At 37.8% G+C, this 26503-nt stretch overlaps 2 protein-coding genes and 1 non-coding gene across 7 annotated transcripts in view; all 3 read left to right on the plus strand.

The window, feature by feature from the left end:
* The first annotated feature begins 4133 nt into the window (after positions 1-4133).
* LOC133531191 (uncharacterized) lies at positions 4134-9877 on the plus strand. Of its 2 annotated transcripts, none has more exons than XM_061869325.1 (5): positions 4134-4308; positions 6601-6677; positions 7386-7924; positions 8217-8386; positions 8921-9877. In XM_061869325.1, the coding sequence occupies exons 2-5, from the start codon at positions 6605-6607 to the stop codon at positions 9027-9029; spliced, it is 891 nt and encodes a 296-aa protein (XP_061725309.1). In that variant the 5' UTR covers positions 4134-4308; positions 6601-6604; the 3' UTR covers positions 9030-9877. The 2 variants fall into 2 exon arrangements, with proteins under 2 accessions (XP_061725309.1, XP_061725308.1); XM_061869324.1 differs by lacking the exon at positions 4134-4308 and adding an exon at positions 5362-6001.
* A 3484-nt stretch (positions 9878-13361) lies between these two features.
* The window catches only part of LOC133530998 (damage-control phosphatase ARMT1-like), a 29625-nt gene continuing 16483 nt past the window's right edge, over positions 13362-26503 (plus strand). For 3 of the 4 annotated variants that reach the window (XM_061869071.1, XM_061869070.1, XM_061869072.1), the window contains exons 1-3: positions 13935-14353; positions 23544-23619; positions 23865-23951. In XM_061869071.1, the coding sequence (XP_061725055.1) occupies positions 14076-14353; positions 23544-23619; positions 23865-23951 (441 nt within the window). In that variant the 5' untranslated portion in view covers positions 13935-14075. Of the gene's footprint in view, positions 13492-13934; positions 14354-23543; positions 23620-23864; positions 23952-26503 lie in introns of those variants that run through there. The other variant, XM_061869073.1, reaches the window with a different exon arrangement.
* On the plus strand, positions 23335-23407 carry Trnak-uuu (transfer RNA lysine (anticodon UUU)). The gene has a single exon. It is a non-coding gene; the product is annotated as a tRNA-Lys (tRNA).

A 26503-nucleotide genomic window follows, 5' to 3' on the forward strand; every position in this document is an offset into this window, starting at 1 on the left:
TCTGTAGGTAGGCGTTCAAGATTCAATAAAAGAAATCAAAATATATAGAAAATAGTTATGTGAGACATTTGAAAAAACTTGGCTCTTATTTTTTTATAGAATTATTTCTAAACGATGAACACATTTTTATTCCCACAAGTTTTCCACTACTCGCAATCCATGTGAAGGAAAACAATAAGAAATTCTTTTATAAGATTTATCTTGAGAACTTATATGAATAAGGGATTAGGAAATTTGCATATGTAGTAGTAATTAATTTCTATAGGGAATCAACCTAACAGCGAAAACGTCCACACAATCAATATTTCGTGCCTACGGTTTTTTTTTTAATTTACTAATAGGTACCTGTTTCTTTTGCAACGGAAATATCTGATCAGAAATATCCCATTTTATTTAACATGAGACGGGATTAAGCGCTAATTGTTGCGCATATTAAGCATGATATCATTTAGGAGTCTCTAATTCACGTTGTTTTTCTTTAATCGCATAAAAAAAAGATATATGAGCTGGCAGGATATTAGAGAGCTCTGCGCTATTAAACTGTAAAAAAATATTAATTTTTAACCCAGAAATCAAAGAAGTGTTATACATTATTCAATATAAGTATTATGTTATTGAGCCAAATATCAAAGTTATTGAAGTCATCCATAGACTTGAAATTTTAAATTATACTTACTACAGCTAGTCGAGGTAACTATTTCTATTTCTGTATTGATAAATTTACTATTTTGTATTGTGTAGGTGCTGTTGATGCAAGGAATAAGTCACTATAGACATTGAGAATATCCTCGAAGTGTCATAATCATAACAAGTAAACACTCGACTGACATACACACGCCTACGTAACCTACGTTATAAGGGCATTCTAATGATCAATTGAAATAAACTACAGGTTATATCAGCCGATTATCACTTATAAGATTCTCTATGGAGCCACCATGTTTTGGAAAACATGGTTAGTGATTTAAAATGAAACGTTCATGACAACATAGTTCAATTTGTTACATATAGTTATCTAATGCTCGACAAATATTCATAAAAATATCTTGGAGTCCTATGCCAGGTTTTTAATGGATCGGCAGACAATAACGCCCATAGGGCTACGATGACAGCTTACATATGCGGTGAGATATTGTGCAGATCATTTTTTTTATCTTTTTCGCACTGTAGGTACCTAATACTTATAATTAGGTATATCGCTAAAAAAAAAACATGAGCGAACATGCTTGCAATTCTTAACTAATAATATTGGTTTGGTACTTATTAAACTAGTCTTTCTTTGTTTTCAGATGGCTCTCAGCTCTAAATCCTGACCAAGAACAACAACTCTTTACGATGATTTATAATTTTTTTGATCATTCCATATAAGCCAGGGTCAAGAACCAACGATAACAAAATGTGGGCGGTCACAGAGCAATTAGAGGAGATTCTTTTTCTTTGTTATTTGTTATTATGCCTTTTCCGTTGCCTGAAGCTTACGATCATGCAATCAGATACAACTTTGGATTAGTCGAGAGAATTGAAAAATATAATAGAAGCGACGTTGATGTCATTACCGAACACTGAAGCTTGGTGAACACGTCAGTTTTGAGTGAAGTCATCAGACGTGAACAGCTCGCGTTTATATTTTCTTTTTAATCACGAGAAAAACTTTCATGTAGCCTTAATGAAATAAAAAAAATATCACTAATTCATAAAATACGACCATAACTGAAATATTTCAAAATAAAATGGTAATATATTTATTTATACGTCAAAATCAAAAACAATGAAAAAATGAAATTAAATTTGTAAATATATTTAAGCAAAGCGTCCTCCACCAGCTGTATTCTGTAATATTTTGTACTGTGCGATAAATAATTGAATTGTTACATTACAGATCCACAATTTAATATCCTATCCTCTATTATTACGTCTGAATTTAATATTAATGAGATAAATCCAGTTGTTGTAGAGATAAAAGATTATTGATTGGGCTAGTCAACAAACTATTGTTAAAAAATATAATCAAGCAAGTCCCTATTATAAGAAAAACTTCGATACACATACCGAGCTTAATCTATGGCCCCATCTATGGCAAGTCCAAGATGTAGAGCAAGGTCGCCGCAATTATAATCCGATTGTATGGATCTTCTGCGCGGCGCAAGACACAGGCCACCGTGGTTTCCAAATTTGTTAGGGGCACTACCTTTTTTAACTTTTCTTAATAATTTTTGATGTGAAATATGTTTATAAATTCGGTCTGGTATATTATCCTCTTAAAATAGTGGTAGGAGGTATTTCGAACTTTTGACATACAACAATTATCATTAGGTGTGTAACATTTTGTGTGACCCAAGATTCTCGGTACTTGATTTTAACGACGACGACTGTCAATTGCAAAAAGACAGGTTAAGCGCCGTGCCCAGGCTCAATGAGGGTTGCGTTGTTTTATTTTACATTTCCTCCTCCTATAAATTGCTAAACAAATGAACAAAGGTTGTTAGTAATCTTAAAGCGTCTATTTCTATAAAATTAGTATAAAATATATTTGGTAACAATATGAATGTGAGGCAGGAAATGTTAACGCGCATTTTTAAACTTGGCCTGTACTTAATTGCGCACTACCTGGCACAATCACTTTTTTTAACTTTCCTTAACCGAAGTTCCTTATATTTTACAATAATTTGAAAAAGCAACGAAAACATATTCAATATTAAAATAACCAAAAAGTCTCAGCTCTAAGATCTAAAGATAAAAAAAAAACAAGTAGGTATAAAATAAATTTAGTTAAGTTACAGACTTGCAAAAAGACAGATTGAACCAAACAGGTTATTTAACTTGCACCACCCATCATAACATACAAACAAAAGACTTATTGTTTTTACATATATCAGATACCGACATATACCTATAAATAACTCAAATACGAAACGACCTAAGTGCCGCATCCCCATTAATATATTCTGCCTTTTCACCATTGTATTATTCCCGTGCCTTTAAAGAGCATTTGGCTTAGAACAGCCAGTATAAAATGATATGCTCACACTAGTCCCATCCGGGTCCAGAAAGCCTACCGTGAACACCGAAGTTCACAAATTGCGAGTATCATTCTCTTTCACCCTAATTACGATTACTTCTGTGTTCGCGGTAGGCGGGCCAAAACGTCCGACATCGACATCGACACTTCGTTTTCTATAAGAACCATCACGTGATCACCTGATCACCAATCATCGTCATACTGTACCTTGGATTTGTTTTTGTTTTGATTTATTTATTGATAATTGACTAGTAGGTACTCGTATGTATGTATTGTTTTGGCCTGCATTGCTTCATATTTCTTATTTTGCATGTCGTTTTAAAATTTTGGACCCGGGTACGTCCTTAAACTACGTCCACAAAAGAGGTATGGGTATTGTGAATGTCATCTCGCTTAGTGTGGTAGGGCACATGCAGCACAGCGGATGACATTCCAGATCTAGAGCAGAGCCCAACTAGGGAAGTACCTGCACTTATACAGAAAACCGGAGCCAAATAACACTAGAACCTACTCATAGTATTGTGTTACTGCTGGTGAGTAAGGTTGCCAAAGCTCAACGAGGGGAGGGTTGTTAGGGTCGGCAACGCGCATGTAACTCCTCTGGAGTTGCAGGTGTACATAGGCTACGGAGACTGCTTACCATCAGGCGGGCCGTATGCTTGTTTGCCACCGAAGTAGTAGGAGTAAAAAAAAACGAGGGCGTAACTTCTATTCGATGCGCGGCTTTGGTAGCAGGGGGCCTACAGCGAAAATAGAAATTCGCAAATTGCGGGGATCATCCCCTTTTACTTTCACTAAGACTTCACTAGAGTGAAAGAGAAAAATGCCCGCAATTGACGAACTTCGATTTTCGCGGTAGGCCCCCAGGTTCGTGTAGTTACCCCTATTGTCCTAGTTCGTCGGCTCGGCTGAGGCGATTGCTAGCTAAGCGATTAGAACACTAAGGCCGATGGGCGGTCCAAAATGCAAATAATTGGCATTGTATATGTTAGGCAATATTGTTTGTCTTACAGGTTGCAAGGTCAGATCCATCAGTCCTGATATGTAGAGTAACTGTCAACTATCTGTATTCTTCTTGAATAGGACATAAGCGCCGATAGAAGCAACAGCCCGCGTAGCCATAGCCAACGTGCCTATTTCTATTATCGTTCACGCTCCGTGGCGAACGAAACGCAACTGTCACAGTCGCACTAATATGGAAGAGTGAAAGAGCGAGATGACTACGCCACGCTACGGAGCGTTAACGATTGTAACGTTGGCTTCGCGGCCAGATGTTTAGACCCTTTTTGGTAAGTTTGAATTGATACCTAAGTATGTATTATGAAATTGATTATTGAATAGAATAGGATATAGGATCAATAGCCTGACTACAGGTGAGGTTTCTGGTCCTGAAACACGATAGTGTTATGTTATGGTTAATATTTCCAAAAATGTATGGAGCTTCCTGCACTTTTATCTTTGGCGACGCGGCTACCACGAACTTACCACTATTGTTGTGTGGGCTGGGTCAAAGTAGGTATTATGGGCCATCATACTGGCCCACTAAGATAGGCCAGCGTGTAGAGAGGCTAGTGTGGTGTCGGGGCGCGGCGGAATGGCGAGGAGATGGCCACACGCTGTCGGTTTTTGGTTCGCACATCAAAGGTAGGTAATAGGCCTGCGATCGATGGTGCGTAATACGTACGCACTTACGTACGCATCTTCACGTACCTAGCCCGTTCCATAGTGGGTGCTCTCAACCATCGCATGGTGCATTAGCGTGCAATCGTGCATTAACGCAACTAGTTGCAACCAATCGCGCGCGTGATGCGAACTCATCAACCAATGGCATTGTGGCTTTAGAGTGCACGATTGGCTCGAATTCGTGTGTGTAAAACACTGCTGTAACTTATAATAAAAGTCATAAAGCTCATCTCTTAGTACAAACAGTGACTACAAATACCTACGTACGAATCAAATCAACCAATATAGATAGATCGTGTCATTCACGACGACGCGGGCCTTCACTCGTATTGTCATATTATTAAAGGTTAGATTTGACAAATCTACGCGTCATCGTGGATGACACGACTATAAGATCGGTAAAATGTTAACTTTAGAATTTTGAGATTTAGGCCATCTAGTATCGAATAGACGAAGTTAACAATAGTTTTAGTTAAGACGAAAGTGGAGGACCCGCGTGAAATCGCCTTTTCATACAAACGTAGTCCCATTTTCCTCTCTGGATATCCACTTGTTGTATACCTATTACCTACCACAGCTACGCCCCTACATTTGATATTACTCGAAATTTTAATTATTATAAGATTTAGGAGCATTTAAAAATTTGTATGAAAATTATTTATGGCTCTTAATTTTTACAAACATTGGGGCATAGTTATAGTTAATATACATCAAATTATTTAAAAATATTTTCCATAATGTCAATATCCAGAGAGGAAAATGGGGACTACGTTTATTTATATGGAGAAGGCCGTCCCCTTTTCTCTTAACTAACACAGAAGGCCGCTGTTTGGATCAATGATCAATACTTTAAATTGTAACATGCTTTTGAAATTAACCAACTGTCGTTTACTTAAATAAATTAACGATAACAACAACTACCCTTTTTAGATTAAAATAATGTAATTATTTTACTGTCTTCTTTTGTTGGTTAGCGCCCGCCCTCTGTTGTCGAATAGCGGTTCTAAGCCGCACTAAAATCCAAACTGTCTTGAACCGTAAACACGCTTAGGTAGTATGGGTTTCCATCTTAAGATATACTGGTTTTTGTCACGTGCCGGCACCTGTGTCGGCATCCTTTGTACTTGTGCCGCTAAAGTCGGCTTCCTTTAACAAAATTCACCGACTCCTTTTCAAGGTATCGAATTTACCAAAATTTCTTCATTCGCCGCGGATTCGTCGTCAGGTGAAGATCATATAAGGAACCTGTTGGAAATATTTAAGGTTTGAAGTCTTGAGTTTGTGTTTATTTAATTGTTGGTAAGTGTTGTTTTATTAAACTCTGAAATATAATACATATTAATTATGTACATTTTACAACAGTACATTTCTACCCCATGTACATAGCTCTTGTGGCCCTTAATATTCACGCGGGAATTTGAAATACACACATCCCATCATTATCTTTATATGGATATATCTTTTAGGAGTAGTGAAATCTTTTATCAATTTTATAACAGAAAGCTTTTGCTCTTATTATCAAATAAGCTTTTATTTCGAATTTCCCGCACAACCATAGGTACGAGCTATCCAAATTCACGAAATTCACATGTTCGATTTCTTTTCTTTGTTTTTTTTTGCAATTGATATTCAAATCATACTCGATGATTAATAGAACACAGGATTATTTATTGCTTAAAATTGTATTAAAAGAGCATTACGCTTGTTTTGCAATTTAAATGGAAGTGTTTTCATTGTCCTTGGATTTCCGGTCGTCGAAACTTTTCGAGGAATTCCGAAATAGGTACTAACTTCGACTCGTACGCATTTTCAATCGCGTATTTTGACATGATGAATTGAAGTGTGATAAATATTGTGTAATTTTTGTGTTATGAAATGGATTATTTGTGATTTCGCAGCAAAATGCAGCCATCTAAAAGCATGATGGATTATATGATGGAATTAAATAGATTATTCCCAAAGACTGCTGAAAATGGTAAGCAATGTTTTTTCTACTTTTTATAATTTAGTATTTTGTGCCTTTAATTTAAAGTACCTTTCACATTTAATTTGGATGGTTAATAAAACAATATATTGAATTGAATGAAATAAAAAGCTATACTCTAGAGTCTAGACTATTATTTACGCAATTGTAACTTATCTCAGTGTCGTAGAGCTCAGAATCAAATAACAAATATTTGTTGACCCAATTTTTTCATTATTCTTAGTTACTAGTTGGTTTCCAATAAGAGTGCTAAAGTACTAGCATCCAACTCGATTTTATGTGCACGTACGTCATCAACTAATCGGAAGAAAAGCATAGACAGAGTTCTAAGTGTCAATGCATTTTTGACCTTGATTAATGTTTCATGTGATTATACAGTGTATTGATGACTAGGGTGTGGCACTCACTTCTTTGTAGTCTTGCTATAGGGGAGGTACTCTCGTCTTTGTACTGGCATTGACCGCACAGAACCGTTCAGCACCAGATGTAGCAGTCCTGGCTTGGCTTAAGCCATGCCATTGCAATGCCAATGACCATGAAACTATGGCAATAGCATGGCTTAAAAATGGCCAGGCTACCAGGACCCCAAAGGCTAAAACATCTCATTTCTCTTTGCCAAGTTGTATGCTTATTTGCCTGCAGCATGGTGAACATTTGTTATTGTTGTCTTTTAAATATACATTTACTTTCTTATTTCAGAAATGCATACACCAACAACAACATTCCAATCACAATTCGGACAGTCCACACCAAACTACTCCTCAAGCTCAACAGACTCATACTCTCCAGAGTCCTTTCCGGAGCTATCATTCCGTCCTCCAGCGTACAGATCTGAAACACCCTTTGCTATAGCAAAAAGACCTATAGTTGGCCGGAAGATTTTAGGGAACTCTGAGCAGAAGCCTATAGAAAGATCAAGCTATGAAGAGAGATTTAGTCTTGAGCGATCTCCAATAAGTCATTGGAGGGAGCAAACTCCACCTAGAACTACTGCTATTGAGCAACAAAACTGTACCAAGAGTTTCTACGAGTTGTTCCCCGGAGACAACAGAGGTTTTGAGTTCAAGACACCAGTGAAAACTTCACCTTTGGCATATTCAAATATATCACCAGCATCATCTATGTCTCAGAATTCTCCATCGAACTTCAATATGTTTACATACCCAAGGTTGAATTTGGCGAATTCTCCAACACCAACTAATATGAATATAGGGGCGAGCACATCACGATTCCCAGAAGTATGTCATTTCATTACGTAATTGATGCCATATAAATCGACGGTACACAAGTGTCACACGGCACACAGTTTGTAACAGTATGCCAATTTGCAATGGCAGGCTTTATTCTGTACCACCATCTTGATACATAATTTTTGACTGCTATATGTCTTATTCAAAAATTAGTACAAGTTGGTGAAGTTAGCAACTACATATGAAATATTTAGACATGAAGGTTACTTGGGATGAGCCCTACAACTGTGGAAGGATTTCTGGTGTTGATATAGTTTTAAATATTTTTCTCTATTTCCAGGTGGCACAGAAAATGTGTTCCTTCTGCCGGAAGAACGGAGAGACGCCGCTGGTGTACATGACGCACTGTGTCAAAGAGAAGAGAGGCAACATGAATATAGTCACATGTCCGATATTGAGGTCTCATGTGTGCTCCACCTGTGGAGTATCTGGGGACAATGCTCATACCATGTAAGTTTATAATTAACTTTTAAATTACAACATTTGGTAGTTTATTTTGATCAAATTCTGGCAAGATTAGAATCAGTGGTGAGGTTGAATAGGCTAGTTTTTTTTAAATATTATGTTGGTGGCAAACAACCATACAGCCTGCCTGATGGTAAGCAGTCGCCGTCGCCTATGTATGTATGTAATTTTTTAATATTCAGGATAAATTCGCAAAGCTCAAGGCAGATGGCGCTGCGACGCAAAGTGGAAAAGATAATCCATAAAGTGCTACACACACTAACTTTAATTCACTAAGGGCCAGTTGCAAAACCACAGTTAACAGACTGATCAATGTCACGCAAACCCTACAATCAAATTTAGGCAATGTTTTAATGGTGACAGACGGTTTGGTGCAACTGACGACAGGGACGCGGCTATTACTTCGGCTTGTGAAGCGTTTAAATTTTAAATTCAAACCCAAGAAATCTATAAATTAGAAATTCAATCTAGCAGTAAGCAACTGGCAGTTTTTAAACTCATTGAATTGTATGTTTCCAGCACCTACTGCCCAGTACTCCGCAGCACCAACAACGGCGTGCCTCTGAAGTCCACCACCATCACCCTCAAGAACACTCGCATCAAGAGCAACGGTAGGAGACGCTACTAACACTACATAATATAAACCTTAACATAAAGGAATAAGGTCTACTAATCGTTAAGGCCAGAGCTCACCGGCTGCATGTTCGGAGACATGCACGTGCGCTAAAATGTTTGAACCGCGTACGCACACATCACGCAAGCAATGTGCCGTCTCTCATAAGGATCTGTATATTACAACGTCCAAGTCTACGCTCACGCACCCGGTGTGCACAGGTTTTTATAGTTATATGTATATTTGGGTGCAATTTTCAAAGTTTTTCTTATTTTTTTACTGCTTTTGAATGTTGTATAATCCCACGGTATAGTGTCAACACTAAGGTCAATGTGTCGAAGACCGTCTACAAGCTCTTTCGTCGCTTTTAACCCATGCCATAGACTCCATAGAGAAATAAATAAGCATAGAGTGTTCACTCCATAGCCATACATCAGTAGCGGTACTGATAAATCCGCTACTTGACGCTAGATGTCGACTACGAAAATAATGAGCGTTTTGGTAAGAAAACTGATGTATGGAGTGAGAACTCTTTCCTTATTTCTCTATGCTCATGCGTTTGTAAACATACTCCACTTACAGTTGGTTGGTAGAGGAGAAAGTGTGCTCTTCCTCTTTGAGCGTGTCTGAGCGACTTATGAAATAAGGAGTTGCCCTATGAGCCTATTTACTGAAGGAAGAGTTCTGACAGTAAGGATGGTATTCCACCTGTCCAATTTCTTTGTCCAATGTGCATTGCGTCTCACTCTCTCATTAAGCAAAATGTGAGATGCAAATACACATTGGACCAAGAAATTGGACAGGTGGAATAACATCAATATTTTTTATATCTTCTGTCTTCTTCACATTGACCTTATCCACTTATATAATGGTTTACTAATGCTCGATGTTGCACTAACAAAAGAAAATCATAATATAAAGTTTGTACTGACTACAAAAAAGCATATGATTATGTTAAGTACTTTGATTTTTTTAAATGGTATTATAAGTAAATATAAATCTCCTGATTTCCGTCACAAAAAAGGAATCTAAATTACATTTTTAATTTTCTGACTTTCTTGTGACGAAAATAACTAGATTTAGTTTTTAAGTCATTTCAAGCTTTTGAAGAGTTTGCATATTTTTTGGTACGAGCTTTCTAACATGATTTATAATCTTGACTGATTTGTAATAACTTTTTATCTTTTTTATTTACTTATCGACAATTTTTAACTTTTTGACTAACGCGGACGCGGGTATTCTTGCATTTTGATATTGACAAACATTACGTAAAAATCATTACACTTTATTTCTGACTATTGCAAAACCTAAATACATAAATAAGAGTAATCATGATATTGATATACCCATTTTATTATCATTGACTTTTTTATTTTTATGTCCCTATAATTATTTTCAATGTGACTTTTTGACTCCTGTAATATGTGCCTTTTTGACGAAGATTTGTAAATCATGCCTTTTTAGAGATCACTTTTACCTTGCACTGTTTTACTTTTACCTTGGACTATTTTACTTTTTACCTTGCACTATTTTACTTTTTTGACAGCTGTATGCAATTGAATTATCGTAATTTTGACTACTAAAATATTTGTCTGACATTTTTGGATATAATTATTGATTTTATTTTATTGTAGCAAACAGTAACTGATAGAAATCTAGGTAAAGTCTAATATATAAACGTACCACATAGTTTGTCAGCCGAGCCAGATGGCGCTGTACTGCGCCTTATGTTTTTTTGGTCACTAAAATATCAAACATCAACTCTTGTCAACCAGAGTTACAGATGTAGTGAACAATCCTTTCCCATCGTATTTTCTCGGAAATGTTCGTATTTGTCCTGCTACTTCAGTCAACCTCAGTACTTTTTGTACTGGGACTGACTGAAATAGCATAACACGTTCGTGCGTTTCCGTGAAAATACGATGGGCAAGGATTATTCACTACATCTGTACTTCATAATGTATGGAGCCACACAGCGCCTTCTACATCGCTTGTCAAATTTGAGGTACAAATTTGACTTATACTTATCTTACACAATCAATTGATCTTTGATTGTAGTAATCAATATTTTGCTGTTTAAATATCAAACAGTATAGATATACTTACGACAAAACCATTATCGTAATCGTATTTTTTTATTTGAATATTGTTGATTGTGTATTTATAGTACGTACAGTCTTTCTTTGATTTTCTCTCTGGATATTTCATTATTTAATAGATTATGGAATGTAGGTGTTCTCACATTCTTACAATATAATTTGTTAGGTTCAAATGTAAACAAACCATAGATAAAGAAATATACTAAGACATGTAAAGTACTGCAAATTATTGGTGCCGAAAATTTGACACCTAAATTATCTACTTTGCTTTGTATATCCATGAACATAACTTTATGATTGGAATATTAACACTACCTGTGTTGCATAAAACTAAACATTAACACATTATGCATGATTATTAATGAAATATTTAAAATTCTGGACATCATTCTAATGAAATAATTTCTAACAATTATTGTAAGATTATATATGCTTAGGTTTAAGGTTGATTTGAAGTTAATTCCAATGAATACTCGAATAGAGATGTTTTTAGTTATGATTTATGTTTTTTTGTAAGATTATTGCTTGAGATTTCTTCACCATTCAGTACTTGACTTCACTTGATTGGTGTAGGAACTAATTTGTCAATTTTATTGGCCGTATAGTATATATTAACGAATTAAAATGTGTTGCAATTAATTCGCTATGGTTTTGGATGAACCTGGGTGTTAATAACCCTATGTTAGAAAAGGTAGGTAAAAAATATAATCTGCCAATCTCCATTAGAAGTTGCGTTCTTCGTTATTGTTGTAGATGGCGCCACCATGCATCTCAGTTTTTTTTATAAATTACTTAGAACTCCACTGTAAAATCCAAAAATGATTTTGATAAATAAATTTATTAGTACTTAGTTAAACACTTCGCTTTTCAATCCATTTTCATTTAGGTACACTAACGCCATCTACTGGACTACTGCATGAATTAAAAACGGGTGAGCTGTTCTTCTACAACATTTTTAATGGAGACTAACAGATTTTATCATTTACCTCTCTTTGCTTCTACCAAAAAATGCACTTAATTTTATGTTTTACGGCAACTTAATTAACTAATCTTAATATTAGAACCTTGATTTGATGCCTTTGATTAATTTAAAAGTACATTGTGTACAATTTTATATGTGTTTGTTTATTTATGGTAGTAACAGCACGTCATGATTTTTTTAAATATATTTATTAAAACGAACGCTTTTATTTTTATTTCACGTATTAGGTAATTATGCTATAAAAATAGCTTTTAATGTCCTAACAAGCATTCGTCCCTTTCGCACTTGCTTAAAATATACTATACTCTGTATCTTCAGGTATTCTAATAAAAGTAAACAAAATCTACTCTCAAACGACTCCTCAACCCAGTTGAGGGTAGATTGAAACATTACATAATCAAATAATATAGGTTTAAAGTCAGGCTCTTCAGTGACAGATCCAGGCGGTTTTTTATTTGGTCGGTTAACCAATAAATGATTATAATTACCCAAAAATATACAAATTGGTTTACTTTATTTAAATGCCTAAAGAAACATAGTGCAGTTAATGTTCTTTTATACAACAATGATGGTAAACAAGCATAAGTACTCTTGACAAGCGGGCACCGAAGCCCTTGAACACTCAAAGGTGGTCACATTATATATCTTTCCTGGACATAAACGCGATCTTTCCAAGTAACTTGCTTCAATTGCAATAAAGCGTTCAGGATGTAAGGGACCCTTAAATAGCACAGTTCTCCTATGAACGCATCTACTACCCCAGAATAATTTTACATACCTAACACATATTACGAAATATGTACATAAGATATAGTATTATGTATTACTCGATTGCTTCTAAACACTTCACTGCACCCACCTTGACATTTTTCTGTTTGGCCCTATGGTTGACTGGTAGAAAATGCCACGAGGCATTAAGTCCGCCATTTGTGCGTGTTTTATGTGCAATAAAGTTTAAAATAAATAAATATTCTACTCGTACATATACGAGAGGTGACGAGAGTAAGAATTTGCTACGTATACTATGAATACTTACTCGTATTTATTACCGAGCATTGCCATGCCACGTGTTCTTCAAAATAGCATAATAGTAGTTTACAGGTAAAGCTTTGGCATTATTTCATACAAATAAATCAAAACAATTCTATTAATTGACCGGTTACAAATCGGAAGAGAAAATGAGGCCAAATCCCTATTTTTAGTCTCAGCTCACGGTCAAAACGGATTCACGTTCACATGTTTATTTTCTTCGGCATAACACGGACGTTAATTTAGAAAGTTTATTTGGTTCTTTTTGCAAAATGGCGGCCTATGATTGGCCGGTGGACACGGTGAATTTGCCTGTAATGAAGATTGTGACGCCTAGATGTGTTGATATGTCCGGGATATATGGCATGTAAGTGAAGTTCTTATTATATCCAGATCTATAGCTTGCAGGCGGCTCTCTCTCTCTCTCATACGCATACATCAACTTAGAAAGGAATAAATGTTTCAATTCAATACAAAAAAAAAAACTGCTATCGGAACCGGTAGGTACTAGGTATCACCGTAACCAAAGTTGATCCGTGTCCGGTTTGGCCCGCTACACGTATTTGACAAACGTACCCCAACCAAAGAGAATTTGAAATAGAGGTGGATTGTCAAAGAAAAAATTGTAGCTAAAGCAGTAAATTTACTGCCATCATTCGACACATGATTAAAACTTTTAGAACGCCATTTGACTTTGATCCTTATTTTTTCACTTATATGTTAAATTTGTTAAATATCAAAAAGTGTGTTTCACGTTGCTAATCATTGAACTATGGTCGCTATCCATCTCCGTAAACGCTTATTCGATTGAATGTCACGTCAATGTCAAAATTGTCAACAAAACGTAAATGTCACTACAAAATTCACACTGATTCCCTCAATCACAAAACAAAATTCAATTGCAGTGCACATCTATTTGGTTATGACGTAAATTAAGCGTAAAAATTAAAAATGAGTACACCCGATAAAACCTCAAAAACATCTACCACAAGCTTGAAGTCCGCCGATAAAACCTCCAAATCATCCGTGAAGTCTACTGGAAAATCCTCGAGTCAAAGTGTGAACACATCTCGAAGTAACTTCGCCGAACCCTATGTTGATAATTACTATGAGACGTGCCAAGACCCAGTCTTCATCTACGGAGGGCCGTTCATCCAAGTTAAAAGGCCGGAGCCTTTTATCGATTCGATAACACCAATAAACCTGGAGTTACAGGCCACTTTTAAACAGTTAGTATTTTCAGTAATCTCTTTAAAAAATTTCTTATTTTATATTTTATCGGTCCCCTATCATATCATGGTTTTGTAATAATCTTATTAGAAAACATCAAATTCTTATTGGAAGCCTGTGCTTAATTTTCAACGCCTTTAAACCTTATTTAAACATATTTCTGCTGCCCTATTCCAAATAATTTATGTACACTTTTGATACAAGCCAATTTTTTTTGGTGGTTTGATTCATTAATATACTTTGCAGAAATAGCCTGGTTATCACCAAGTTTAAAAATAGGAAAAATATTTACTGTTGTTGTCTTTTGTATCTATGCTTTAAAAAAAATATTTAATCATTTTATAAGAAAGTTCATCTGTTGACAAAGAACAAATGTGTATTTTTCTGCACTCCGGCGAGCTCCAACTTTCGGTCTGCTGTGCTAAACAAGGTTTCTGCTTTCCAGCTTTGCCAAGCATAAAAAACCTAGAACAGTTAATATGATAGCCTCAGATCTCATGTTTGTGAACCTTGGCTGACAATTGTTACGTGTGAACTGTGACATTTCTTACTTTACTGCCTTCTCAATAGGGTTTTTAATTCTCAGTAGGGTTTATAGTTGATAATAATAATTGTTGTTTACCATTTGCGGAGTAAACAACTATGTAGGAACATCCTCAAACTAAACCCCAGATGTGTTGGGATGACAACATCAAAAGGACTGCAGGGAAGAAATGGCTCCAGGTTGCAGAGTCGTGACAAGTGGCATAAAATGAAGGAGGCCTACACCCTAAGATATATATATATATTTGTATAGAGATGGGCTAAGGAGAGAGAGACAATGTTAATGGTAAAATCTTTTCCCTCCCAATCCAAACACGGCTGTGGACAGAAAAAATTCCATGCTCTAGATAGCATACTTTATATTAGAAAACAATTGACTGCACTGCATGTAATAAAATATGATCGCTTGGTACCGTGTAATATCAGTTAAGTCAGCCTGTATTAATTCCATTATCTTTGTTATTAGTTTAATGATACAATTACATGTAATCTTGGTTGTCATCAAGAGTGTCATATTTACATATGTTTCCATTCACATATTAATCAAGAGTCTTGATTAATTTATAGCATTTTCTATTAATTATCTAATGCAATTGTGACGTTTCTATACAGTAATATGTTTTAAGAATGATAGACAACCTAACCTACTGAAACAAATGGATTTAACCCTTTATTGGGTACACTTAGATATTATGTAGCAAAAATTACCACTTGATGACATCATCTTTTTGTAATTTTTTATAAAGGAAAAAATTGAAAAAATTATGTGTCCAGCAGGATTTTTCTATAATCCGTGCATTGCTATTAAGGCGCAGGGTAGGGCGAGGCATTCTCCATACAAACCTTGTGCAAGTTTTATTCGTTAGTTTTGGCACTATAGCATTTAATTTCATTTTTTGCTTGTATATATTGGATATACGCAGAACTTGAAGCAGAAATTTTTCTTTATTAAAAAAAATACACAAATCCAAAAAAGTTAAAATTAAAAAAATAATAACTGTAGCACAAACACAAACGAAGAAAAACGCGCAGAAAGATTGTATGGAAAGAGCTTGCCCTACCCTTCGCCTTAACTAAAGCAAAAGATACCACTTTGTCTCTTGTCATAAAGATGTTTTGACAGGTTATTTGTATAGAGATACAAGCAAATGTCATATAAAGGATATAAACGGAATTTGTTTGTAAAAAAGATTTCTCAGAAATAACATTTTTCTTGGTGACTGTATTTTTTTTTCAAAAATAAGTAAAAGCTGATTGTCATAATTAAAAAATATTAGGGGAGACCTCCCGTACATTTTTAATTTATGAAAGCAAAGATGACCTTAAGGTACTTTAAAGGAGCAACTCTTGAGTATGGTAACTGCACCTAAAGACTCATAAAAATAAGTTCACCATTTAAAAGTTGGTTATACTTTAAAAACCAATAACCTCATTTCTATGATAGTTGGTGTTCAGCTTTGGCCTTGTATTCTACAAGATTTTTTCGTATTTACTGTGGCAACACCAGCTCACAGTTGAAATTTGAATATTGCTCTGTCATAGACACGTCAGAGTCAGTGTGTCATCAACCTACCACTAGTTAACATCGTATTTCATCGTTCTCGCTAATGTTCGCAACTTATTGAAAGCACTACTGCCAATCACGTCTCTAGCATTTAGGCTCAGTGTTGTGTGGACGAAGGGCACCAGGCACATCCGAAGTGGAAAATCCGAGGTCTAAGTTGGACGACTCAAGGTAACGGTTCTGAGCTTACTTCTAGCTGGCGACAAGGACAGCCAGAATCACCACCAGCGGTCTTCAACGGCGACCAACGATTCAGCCCCACAACTCCCGGACTGAAAGGTAACTTCGCCCTACACTATTTCACATTTTAGTTTTAATTTAATATTCTAATCTTAATATCTCACAACTTTCTTGCTCAACCGGCCCCTAAATTTCATTCCCTATCGCCCCCCTTTTTCGAATTACAGTCCACTCTCTCGCTATTGAACATTTTGGCCTTCGATCCGCATAATTTGAAAAGTGACCTTTGGTTTTTCGTTTCTCGTTGTTTGTTGCTTATTCAAATTTGTTTGGTCATATCATTTGTTTAATTCAAAATTTAGGGTACACTTATAAAAAAGTCGAGGGTAAGCAAGAAAGTTGGTGGCCGTGTAGTAGTGCTTTTAGTAAATCATTCGTTCACTCGTGGTTAATATTGCTGGCAACATTCTCATAGTTGTCAAGGGTTAACGTCAACTGTCAATGTCACTAGTATCAGTCAGCAGTACTTCGTTGTTATTGAATTAATTTTGCAATTAAGTTTGAGTTTTTCGCCGTTTTAGTGTTTTTAATTGCACTTAAAACAATATGAGTGTACATGGTGATAGTGACACGGATCCCGCGACAGTAGACATGTTCCATGTCGCGCGAGGTTACGCTATTTTTCGGTTAGAAAATATTGAGGGTTCCGATTTGAAAGGGTATGATGAATCAGACATCAAGGATATAGAAAAGGACTTTCACAAAGCACAACTACGGATTTTACGTCCACTGAAACCTGAAAAACGTGTGGAGGAGTATGAAGTCACCAAGGAATTTGAAAGTAAGCTTAAATCCGTAAAATGTAGGTTGAGACAAATGGCTAGAAGTGAAATAAGTGATAAGCCTGATGTGAAATCTTTAACGCTTGAGAATAATTTAGCTAAGCTTCCAAAAATATCGATTACGCCTTTTGATGGGAAACTGGAAAGTTGGGTGTCTTTTAAGGAGCTTTTTGATTCCCTTATACATAGTCGGAGCAATATTAGTAATGTGGAGAAATTGCACTACCTTCTATCAAGCGTTCAGGGTTCCGCACATGATTTAATAAAAAGTTTTCCTTTGTCAGGTGACAATTACAGCAGTGCATATGAAACACTGTCCAACTATTATGATAGGAAGAGGCAAATTGCTGTCATGTACTATGAAAAACTGCTAAATTGTGAGCCAGTCAAAACCAAAATAGATTTGGAAAGGGTTTTTAGAACTTTTAATGAGAATTTAACTATTTTGTCAAAATTTAACCTCCCCGACAAGAATTTTATGTTATATTATTTGCTTTGGGCAAAGTTAGATGTCGCTACCCGAGAAGCATTTGAGTTACAACTCGCTTCCAATACTGAAGTTCCAAAGTTTGAGGAATTAAAAAACTTTATTGAAAAGCGGAGCAGGGCTTTGGAAAACTCCAGTGTTAGTGTTAGGCCTCAAGTTCAGAATGTTAAACCGTTAACCAAAAACAAAACGGCCCTTGTCGTTTCGACTACATCAACACAGAGTTGTGTTTTTTGTTCGGGTCAACATAGTCTCGATAAATGTAACAAGTTTATAAATCTCAATAATGATGGCCGGTTTAATTTTGTTAAGGAGAAGGGTTTGTGTATTTTATGTTTCTCAAATGCACATAGGGTGAAAACTTGTCAAGCTTCTCGCTGTAGTGTGTGTAATCGCTCGCACCACAACTTATTGCATTTCACAAAGAGTATGGAAGCACCCACGGGCACAGAGATTGCCACTGCACCGTCTAGCAATGGCATGAGTAGTAGTAGTAATAACACGGTTTTAGCTGCCATGGCGGGAGATAACACAATCTTCTTCGCTACTGCCCAGGTGTTAATTCGGGACAGTTCTGGTGTCTTCCGCCCAGTGCGGGCGCTCTTGGATGGTGCTAGTGCATGCAATTTTATGTCGAAATCCTGTGCAGAAATGCTAGGGTTTGAAACTTCTGGCCAACACACCGTGTTTGGCATTGGCAATTCGCCATATCAAACATTTGGCGCACTATCATGTGAGGTCAAGCCAATGGGAAATGAACCCTCTTCACTGAGTACTAAACTCGAAGCTTTCGTTTTGTCGCCGGTATGTGCCGACCAACCTCCTCAACCTGTCGATTCGTCGGGGTGGTCGCACATCAGGAATTTATCGCTGGCTGATCCTGGTTTCGCCCGTCCGGCGCCGGTGGACCTGTTACTTAACGCACAGGTCTTCGTTTCGTCGTTGTTGCCCGGTATACGGCGCGGGGAGCCTGGACAGCCTACTCTGTTGAAAACCATCTATGGATGGGTCGTTATGGGTGAGTGTGACGGGAGTCAGCTCACAACAAGCGCTCTCGTATCGTATCGTAACAATAAAAATCATTGTTTTTTCGTGTCGAGTCCTTCGCAGATTTTGTCGCTTGATGATTCTATAAAAAAAATTTGGGAATTAGAAAACGTTAGTTCTCCGACTAAACCTTTCGTATCTGAGGAGGACCAACGCTGTGAGGACTATTTTCTTGAAAAATACTATCGCAATGAAGAAGGCAGGTTCGTAGTTCCACTACCATTTGTCGATCCCGCGAACAAACCTACCTTCCTCAATTCGCGTGAAATTGCTCTCAAGCGGTTCACGTCGTTGGAACGCAAGTTGAACTCCAACCCCGAGTTCAAAAGGGCGTATGTGGAATTTATGGATGACTATGAGGCTCGTGGTCACTTGGAAGAAGTGGAACCTCCTTCCACAAGTGAAGGCCACTTCTATTACATACCTCACCATGGAATTCTGCGCGATTCCGTCACCACTCCTCTTCGCGTGGTTTTCGACGCAAGCGCTAAGGACGCCAACGAGGTGTCATTGAACGCTACTCTTCTCGCTGGGCCCAAGCTTCAGACCAACATCTTCGATCTGCTCACACGTTTTCGCTGGCATGCCGTCGTCTTCACAGGTGACGTGAAACAGATGTACAGGCAGATCCTGGTCTCTGATGAAGACGCTGAATTTCAGCGCATTTTGTGGCGCCCTTCTGCTGTCGGTCCTGTGCGCGACTACCGTCTTAAAACGGTAACCTACGGGGTTTCTGCTGCGCCATTCCAAGCTCTTCGTACAATGGCTCAACTTGCCAGTGATTCTGCAGCCGCATACCCAAGTGGTTCAACTGTTCTCGCTCGTGACATCTACGTCGACGACGTCGTCACCGGAGCGGATTCTGTCGAGCAGGCGCGTTCGCTTCAGGCGGACCTTACGAAAATATTGTCGTCGGGGGGTTTCCACCTCAGGAAGTGGACCTCCAATAGTAGTGAGTTCTTGGAGAGTCTTCCGTCTTCTGATCTGTACTCGGAAGACTTTAAACACTTCGAAGAAATGACTGACATTTCTCTAAAGATATTGGGTTTGCTATGGCAACCTCAATCAGATTCTTTCCGGTTTCGTGTCGCCACTGCTCCTAACGGTCGGTGCACCAAGCGCACCATTCTGTCGGAGATAGCTAGAATCTTCGACCCATTAGGTTTCCTCTCGCCTGTAACATTTCTCGCCAAGTATCTGATGCAATTGCTTTGGGTTTCGGGCGTTTCCTGGGATGGAGATGTCCCGGAAAGCATCAGGCTGGAATGGCAGGAATTCAAAACTCAACTCTCGTCGCTGAGTGCTGTAGCTGTGCCACGCCGCTTAGTCGGGAAATTCGACGTGCTACATCTCCACGGATTTTGTGACGCGTCAGAACGTGGCTTCTGTGCCGTAATCTATTGCCGTTCAGTAACTGAGGAGGGTGACGTCGACGTCCAGCTGGTGTGTGCTAAGTCCAAGGTCGCGCCATTGCGTAAATTGTCGGTGCCGCGTCTCGAATTGCTCGCAGCGGTTCTGCTGTCTGACTTGATGGCTTCGGTCGTGGAGGCTTTGAAGCCTTTCCACTCGGTAGACAGAATCTTTGCATGGTCGGACTCAAGTGTGACGTTGACCTGGATTAAGTCGTGTCCGTCCAGGTGGAAAACGTTCGTGGCCAACCGTGTGAGTCATATCCAAGACGTTATTCCTCCCGATTCTTGGCATCATGTCAGAACCACTGACAATCCAGCCGACTGCGGATCGCGTGGTTTGCTTCCCCAAGATTTAGTCAACCAAACTTGCTGGTGGAACGGGCCTGATTGGCTCAGGCACCCCACTGAGAGCTGGCCTAAGTCAGTGCTGATGCCAGATAGGGACGTTCTCCATGATGAGCAAAATATTACAGTCCTCGTAGTGTCCAATGACAATGCATTAATCGACAACCTAGTGGAGAAGTTTTCGTCGTTAAGAACACTTCAACGTGTTTTAGCGTATTGTTGCCGCTTCGCGAACAACACGAAGAACCGAAAAACGTCCGGGAAGTTGTTACACGGTCCTTTAACATCTTTCGAAATAAAGCAGGCACTCATGATTCTTGTACGTTTCGTGCAGCAGCGCAGCTTCGCTCAGGAAATCGAAATCATTTTGAACAATCATTCGAACTCTCTCCCAAAAGCGTTCAGAAAACTGCCCCCATTCATGGATGACGCGGGTCTCTTGAGGGTGGGCGGTCGCCTGTCGCGAGCTTCTCTCGACTTCGATGTAAAGCATCCTTTGCTTCTACCTCGCGACAATCGGCTGACCTTCCTTCTTATCGATGATTATCATAAGCGGTTCATGCATCCAGGCATCCAAACACTTCATAACTTGCTAGCGCAACATTTCTGGATTATGTGTCCGAAACGGGCTATTTATGCAGTCGTATCGAAGTGCATGAAGTGCTTTCGGGTGCGGCCACCGGGTGCTCCTGCGCCATTCATGGGCGACTTACCATCGTATCGAATATCCCAGCTGAAGGCTTTCTCGAGCGCAGCGGTTGACTTTGGTGGGCCTTTCGACATCGCTCTCGGTCGCGGACGTGGTAACAAGACGTACAAAGGGTATATTTGCGTCTTTGTCTGTACCGCAACAAAGGCCATTCATACCGAGCTCGTCACCGAGTTGTCCTCGGATGCTTTTCTCGCCGCACTTCGGCGTTTCGTCGCTCGTCGTGGTCGGTGCAGCCGGTTAGTGTCTGACCAAGGTAAAAATTTTGTCGGTGCGAACAACATCCTGCAACGCTTAGTGAAGGATGCTGCCGCACACCATACAATCAACTTCGAGTTCAACCCGCCGGGTAGCCCACACTTTTCAGGACTCGCTGAAGCTGGAATTAAGGCCGTTAAAACACACTTGTCGCGTGTCGTCGGGAACCAAAGGTTGACATACGAGGAGTTCTCGACGATCTTGGCCCAAGTCGAGGCTTTACTCAACTCAAGGCCACTAACTCCTCTCAGCACTGACCCCAACGACCTGTCGGCCTTGACACCGGGTCATTTCCTCACCACGGAACCCCTATCGGTCGTACCTGAGGAAGACTTCTCAGACGTTCGGGTTAGCCCTCTCCAAAGCTGGAAGTTGCTTCAGAAGATGCACCAGGACTTCTGGAACAAATGGTCGAAGGAGTATATGCATACTCTCCAGCAGCGGATGAAGTGGCACGACAGACATCCTAACGTCCAAGTTGGCACACTTGTGCTCGTCGTGAACGAGCAGACGAGCCCAATGAAGTGGCCCCTGGGTCGCATTATCGACACACACTCCGGATCTGACGGGATCTGTCGTGTGGTTACTGTGCGCACTGCCACAGGGTTGTACAAACGGCCTGTGGTCAAGCTGTGTCCACTACCTGCGTAGTCGCTTTAATGCGCTACATTTGTGTTGTCCATTCTTCGTTTAGCTTTAATATTATCGCACTTGTTTCACTTTTATTGTTCTTTTCGCTTAGTCAAAATACAAATGCATTTTGGTGGGCGGAATGTTCAGCTTTGGCCTTGTATTCTACAAGATTTTTTCGTATTTACTGTGGCAACACCAGCTCACAGTTGAAATTTGAATATTGCTCTGTCATAGACACGTCAGAGTCAGTGTGTCATCAACCTACCACTAGTTAACATCGTATTTCATCGTTCTCGCTAATGTTCGCAACTTATTGAAAGCACTACTGCCAATCACGTCTCTAGCATTTAGGCTCAGTGTTGTGTGGACGAAGGGCACCAGGCACATCCGAAGTGGAAAATCCGAGGTCTAAGTTGGACGACTCAAGGTAACGGTTCTGAGCTTACTTCTAGCTGGCGACAAGGACAGCCAGAATCACCACCAGCGGTCTTCAACGGCGACCAACGATTCAGCCCCACAACTCCCGGACTGAAAGGTAACTTCGCCCTACACTATTTCACATTTTAGTTTTAATTTAATATTCTAATCTTAATATCTCACAACTTTCTTGCTCAACCGGCCCCTAAATTTCATTCCCTATCGCCCCCCTTTTTCGAATTACAGTCCACTCTCTCGCTATTGAACAGTTGGTTTATATATAAATAAGTTTTACTCAAAGAAAACTACAAAATAGAGCCACTAAAATCGCTATAAAAAATTAGAATGGTTCAATGTTTGTCTGTAACATTCCATTCCGTTATTCAAACATCACGCCCGTACCATGCTGACGTGCTGATGCTAAATAAACTTCGACTTTATTATAAACTTCACAAAGTACACATTAGCTTATCAATGTTTTCCGATGATACGCAGCTAAGTCAATTACGTAACGTCAACGGTAATTTCGTCGTCATCGCCAGAGCCCGGATAGCTCAGTCGGTAGAGCATTGGACTTTTAATCCAAGGGTCCAGGGTTCAAGTCCCTGTTCGGGCGGCTGCTTTTTTAATTTTGTTTTTTTTTTTACTTTATTTAGCTATTATTATATTTCAGGTTTGTTACTTTTTGAAAAATTGCTGATGTTATTTAAATATATTATATTTATATTTTAATAGTATTTTTTTTGTTACAGGAGTTTTGCATATTATTCTATGAAAGAGAGAATTCCAGTAATTCTGACCAAAGTTATAGATGGTTTATCAAAAAGGGTAAGTTTTTATTTTATTTATATTTTTGTTATAATTAATTTTATAGGAGATATGTAAATTTCTGAATAATTATTAATTTGTTTATTATTTCATCAATTTACATGTCTCCTTTGTATTTGTATATTTCTAATATGTCAAAAAAAAATGAAAAATTATTCCATTTTAAGTTATAACTGTATAGTGCTCATTTTATAATTTTTTTTATCTAGCACAATTTTATCCTAATATTGTTGATGTTTTTTCAGGGTGACCCAGACTCGAGAAAACTAATAGAATATGTAGCCAGGCTCAAAAACGAAATAGTTACCAACAAGAAATATTCCAAATTCGAGGTAATTATAAATCTTCAATTTGTTAAACAACGCTGCGTGCCTCGTCATTCTTCATTATTGTAGATGGCGCTACAAAAATTATGAATGAATGACTACATTTTGTTTTTATAGTTTTTACGACCGGTTTGGCCTAGTGGGTAGTGACACTGCCTACGAAGCTGATGGGTTCAAATCCTGGTAAGGGCATTTATTCGTGTGATGAGCATGGATATTTGTTCCTAAGTCATGGGTGTTTTCTATGTATTTAAGTATTTATAAATATTTATACATTATATATATCCTTGTCTAAGTACCCTCAACACAAGCCTTATTGAGCTTACTGTGGGACTTAGTCAATTTGTGTAATAATGTCCTATAATATTTATTCATTTATATTTATTTATTTACTCCTCCCTCGCTAATTTAAAAATTAAAAGACAATTAATTAAATGTCATTTATTTTCAGGCAACTAAGGCCTATATACATACCCTACAAAGTAACATACATACAATAATAAAAATCTTGAAATCTAAAATAAATTCTAAGTTTTGCAAGGTGGATTCAGCCAATTTCGAGGTGTATACCAAAGAGCATATAATCACTACGTTTTAAGAGACGGGACTTCCATACTAGCGAGTGGAATCCCTTTGTTTCGCAAATCATTACCAAAATGTACGACAAAGAACTGTCAAAGAACCATAGTACCAACATAAGCAATTTAAATAGTGTAGTACGCTACACGCTTGCGTTTCTTATCGATATCGATAAAATGGGGAGGGTTGAAATATAGACTCTTGTCTACAAATCTCTCTACACTTACCTGATGACACAACGTCACATTCGTCCGGCAAATAATAATCGTAGTGACACGTCGCGCAACCATCATGACACCAAATTTCCGCAGAGTGCAATAACACAATCTTGATCCCAGTCGTGGACAATTAAAAAAAAACGAGGACTTCTTGGAAGATTTTAATAGATATTTTTGTACCTGCCCCTCTAGCAGAACCCGACCAAGAACACTACTAAAAACTCGCGACTAAGTTCAGTGTATAGTAACTTACATGCTTGGTATATCTGTTAGTGTAAGTTAGTTAATAAATAAATAAACAATAAATAAACAATAAATAAAATTATTAGATACAAAACTTCGTTCGTTCGAGTAAATAGAATGTCTATCAGCTGAAAAGCACAAATCTCTCCTTTTTTACCAGGAGCTTTTTTAGCACGAAATAATTTTATATTTAAATTGGAAAACAAATTGGCTACGTAAAAACGCCACTTCACGTTAATAAATCAAATGACACGTGATAATGACATTTCAGATAAACATAGTTTGACATGACAGAGAGTGTTGCCTTCTTGTCAGTTAAATGCATATGATGATTATTTTTAGAGATTTTTTTTATTCGGTAAATGAAATCAAAAAACTGATAGAAAAAAGTTTCCTTAATTTCTAATTAAACCTAATTATTATAATGTAAAGTTGTCTCTTATATCATTATCCGGAGTGCAGACAAAAAGGGTTCCTTAATTGTATCATCCTGAGAGGGAACGAACCCTTGCCCTGGTCCCAGAAGCCACGCGAGAGATTGCAAGGACCTGATTGTAGCTGTGCAGAATTCCCCATCCTCGTGCTTTTTGTGCATCTCGGTCTGTGGTCTTGCTAATTTTACAGGTACAGTACGTACGTGCCTCCCTCGCCAAATTTTTTTTCTTAATTTTTTTTTAATTAAAAGCTCTATTTTCAAAATGATCTGCAGATACATGTTTCAATAAAATGTAACTTTTCTATGGGAAGATGTACGAGTATCAGGTCTTCGTTCCCAACAAATTTAACCCACTGCCTGCATCTGAAAACATACAGCCTTCGTTATGTACAGTTTATATTCCAAGTGTTTGCTAATGAGATGATCAACTGATTATTTAGCGCTAATATGCATCTATAAATCATGTTTTTTTGGCATCCAATTATCAACAACCCTTTATCAATGCTCTAACTTTTTATGTATTTATATGTCTGTTAATCATGAGAACCGGTCATGGTCCTACTGGGCAGTAACCCTGCCTATGAAGCCGATGGTCCCAGGTTCAAATCCTGGTACGGGCATTTATTTATGTGATGACCATGCATATTTGTTCCTGAGTCATGTGTGTTTTCTATGTATTTATATGTATAAGTACCCACATATCGTTGTCTAAGTACCCACAACACATGTCTTATTGAGCTTCCTATGGGATTAAGTCAATTTGTGTAATAATGTCTTATAATATTTTTTATTGATCACAAAAAGAGAGATTAGTTTACTTACATTTCAGATTAATATATTAAATAATTACTAGATTTAAAAAAAATGTTAAATAATGACCATTAATGCATAGATGATAGATAATTTTCCACTGAAAATCTTCCACGAATTAATCTTGTGTTATATTGCATGCAAGTTCTCAGGAAATTTCACATATTTTATTTAATTACTTACACTGATATACAAATAAACATACAATTATCGGTAGTTTTAGTACATCCCTAGTTCACAACTAAAAATAATATAAAATATCAAATTTTCGA

Source organism: Cydia pomonella, chromosome 24, assembly GCF_033807575.1.
Source record: "Cydia pomonella isolate Wapato2018A chromosome 24, ilCydPomo1, whole genome shotgun sequence".
Classification (NCBI taxonomy): domain Eukaryota; kingdom Metazoa; phylum Arthropoda; class Insecta; order Lepidoptera; family Tortricidae; genus Cydia; species Cydia pomonella.

What these genes read in the sequence shown, in the direction of transcription:
- LOC133531191 (XM_061869325.1), top strand. Translation starts at nt 6,605, where the DNA reads ATGCAGCCATCTAAAAGCATGATGGATTATATGATGGAATTAAATAGA. An exon ending in CCCAAAGACTGCTGAAAATG is followed by an intron (nt 6,678 to 7,385) that starts GTAAGCAATGTT and finishes TTCTTATTTCAG; the next exon opens with AAATGCATACACCAACAACA. An exon ending in GGGGACAATGCTCATACCAT is followed by an intron (nt 8,387 to 8,920) that starts GTAAGTTTATAA and finishes GTATGTTTCCAG; the next exon opens with CACCTACTGCCCAGTACTCC.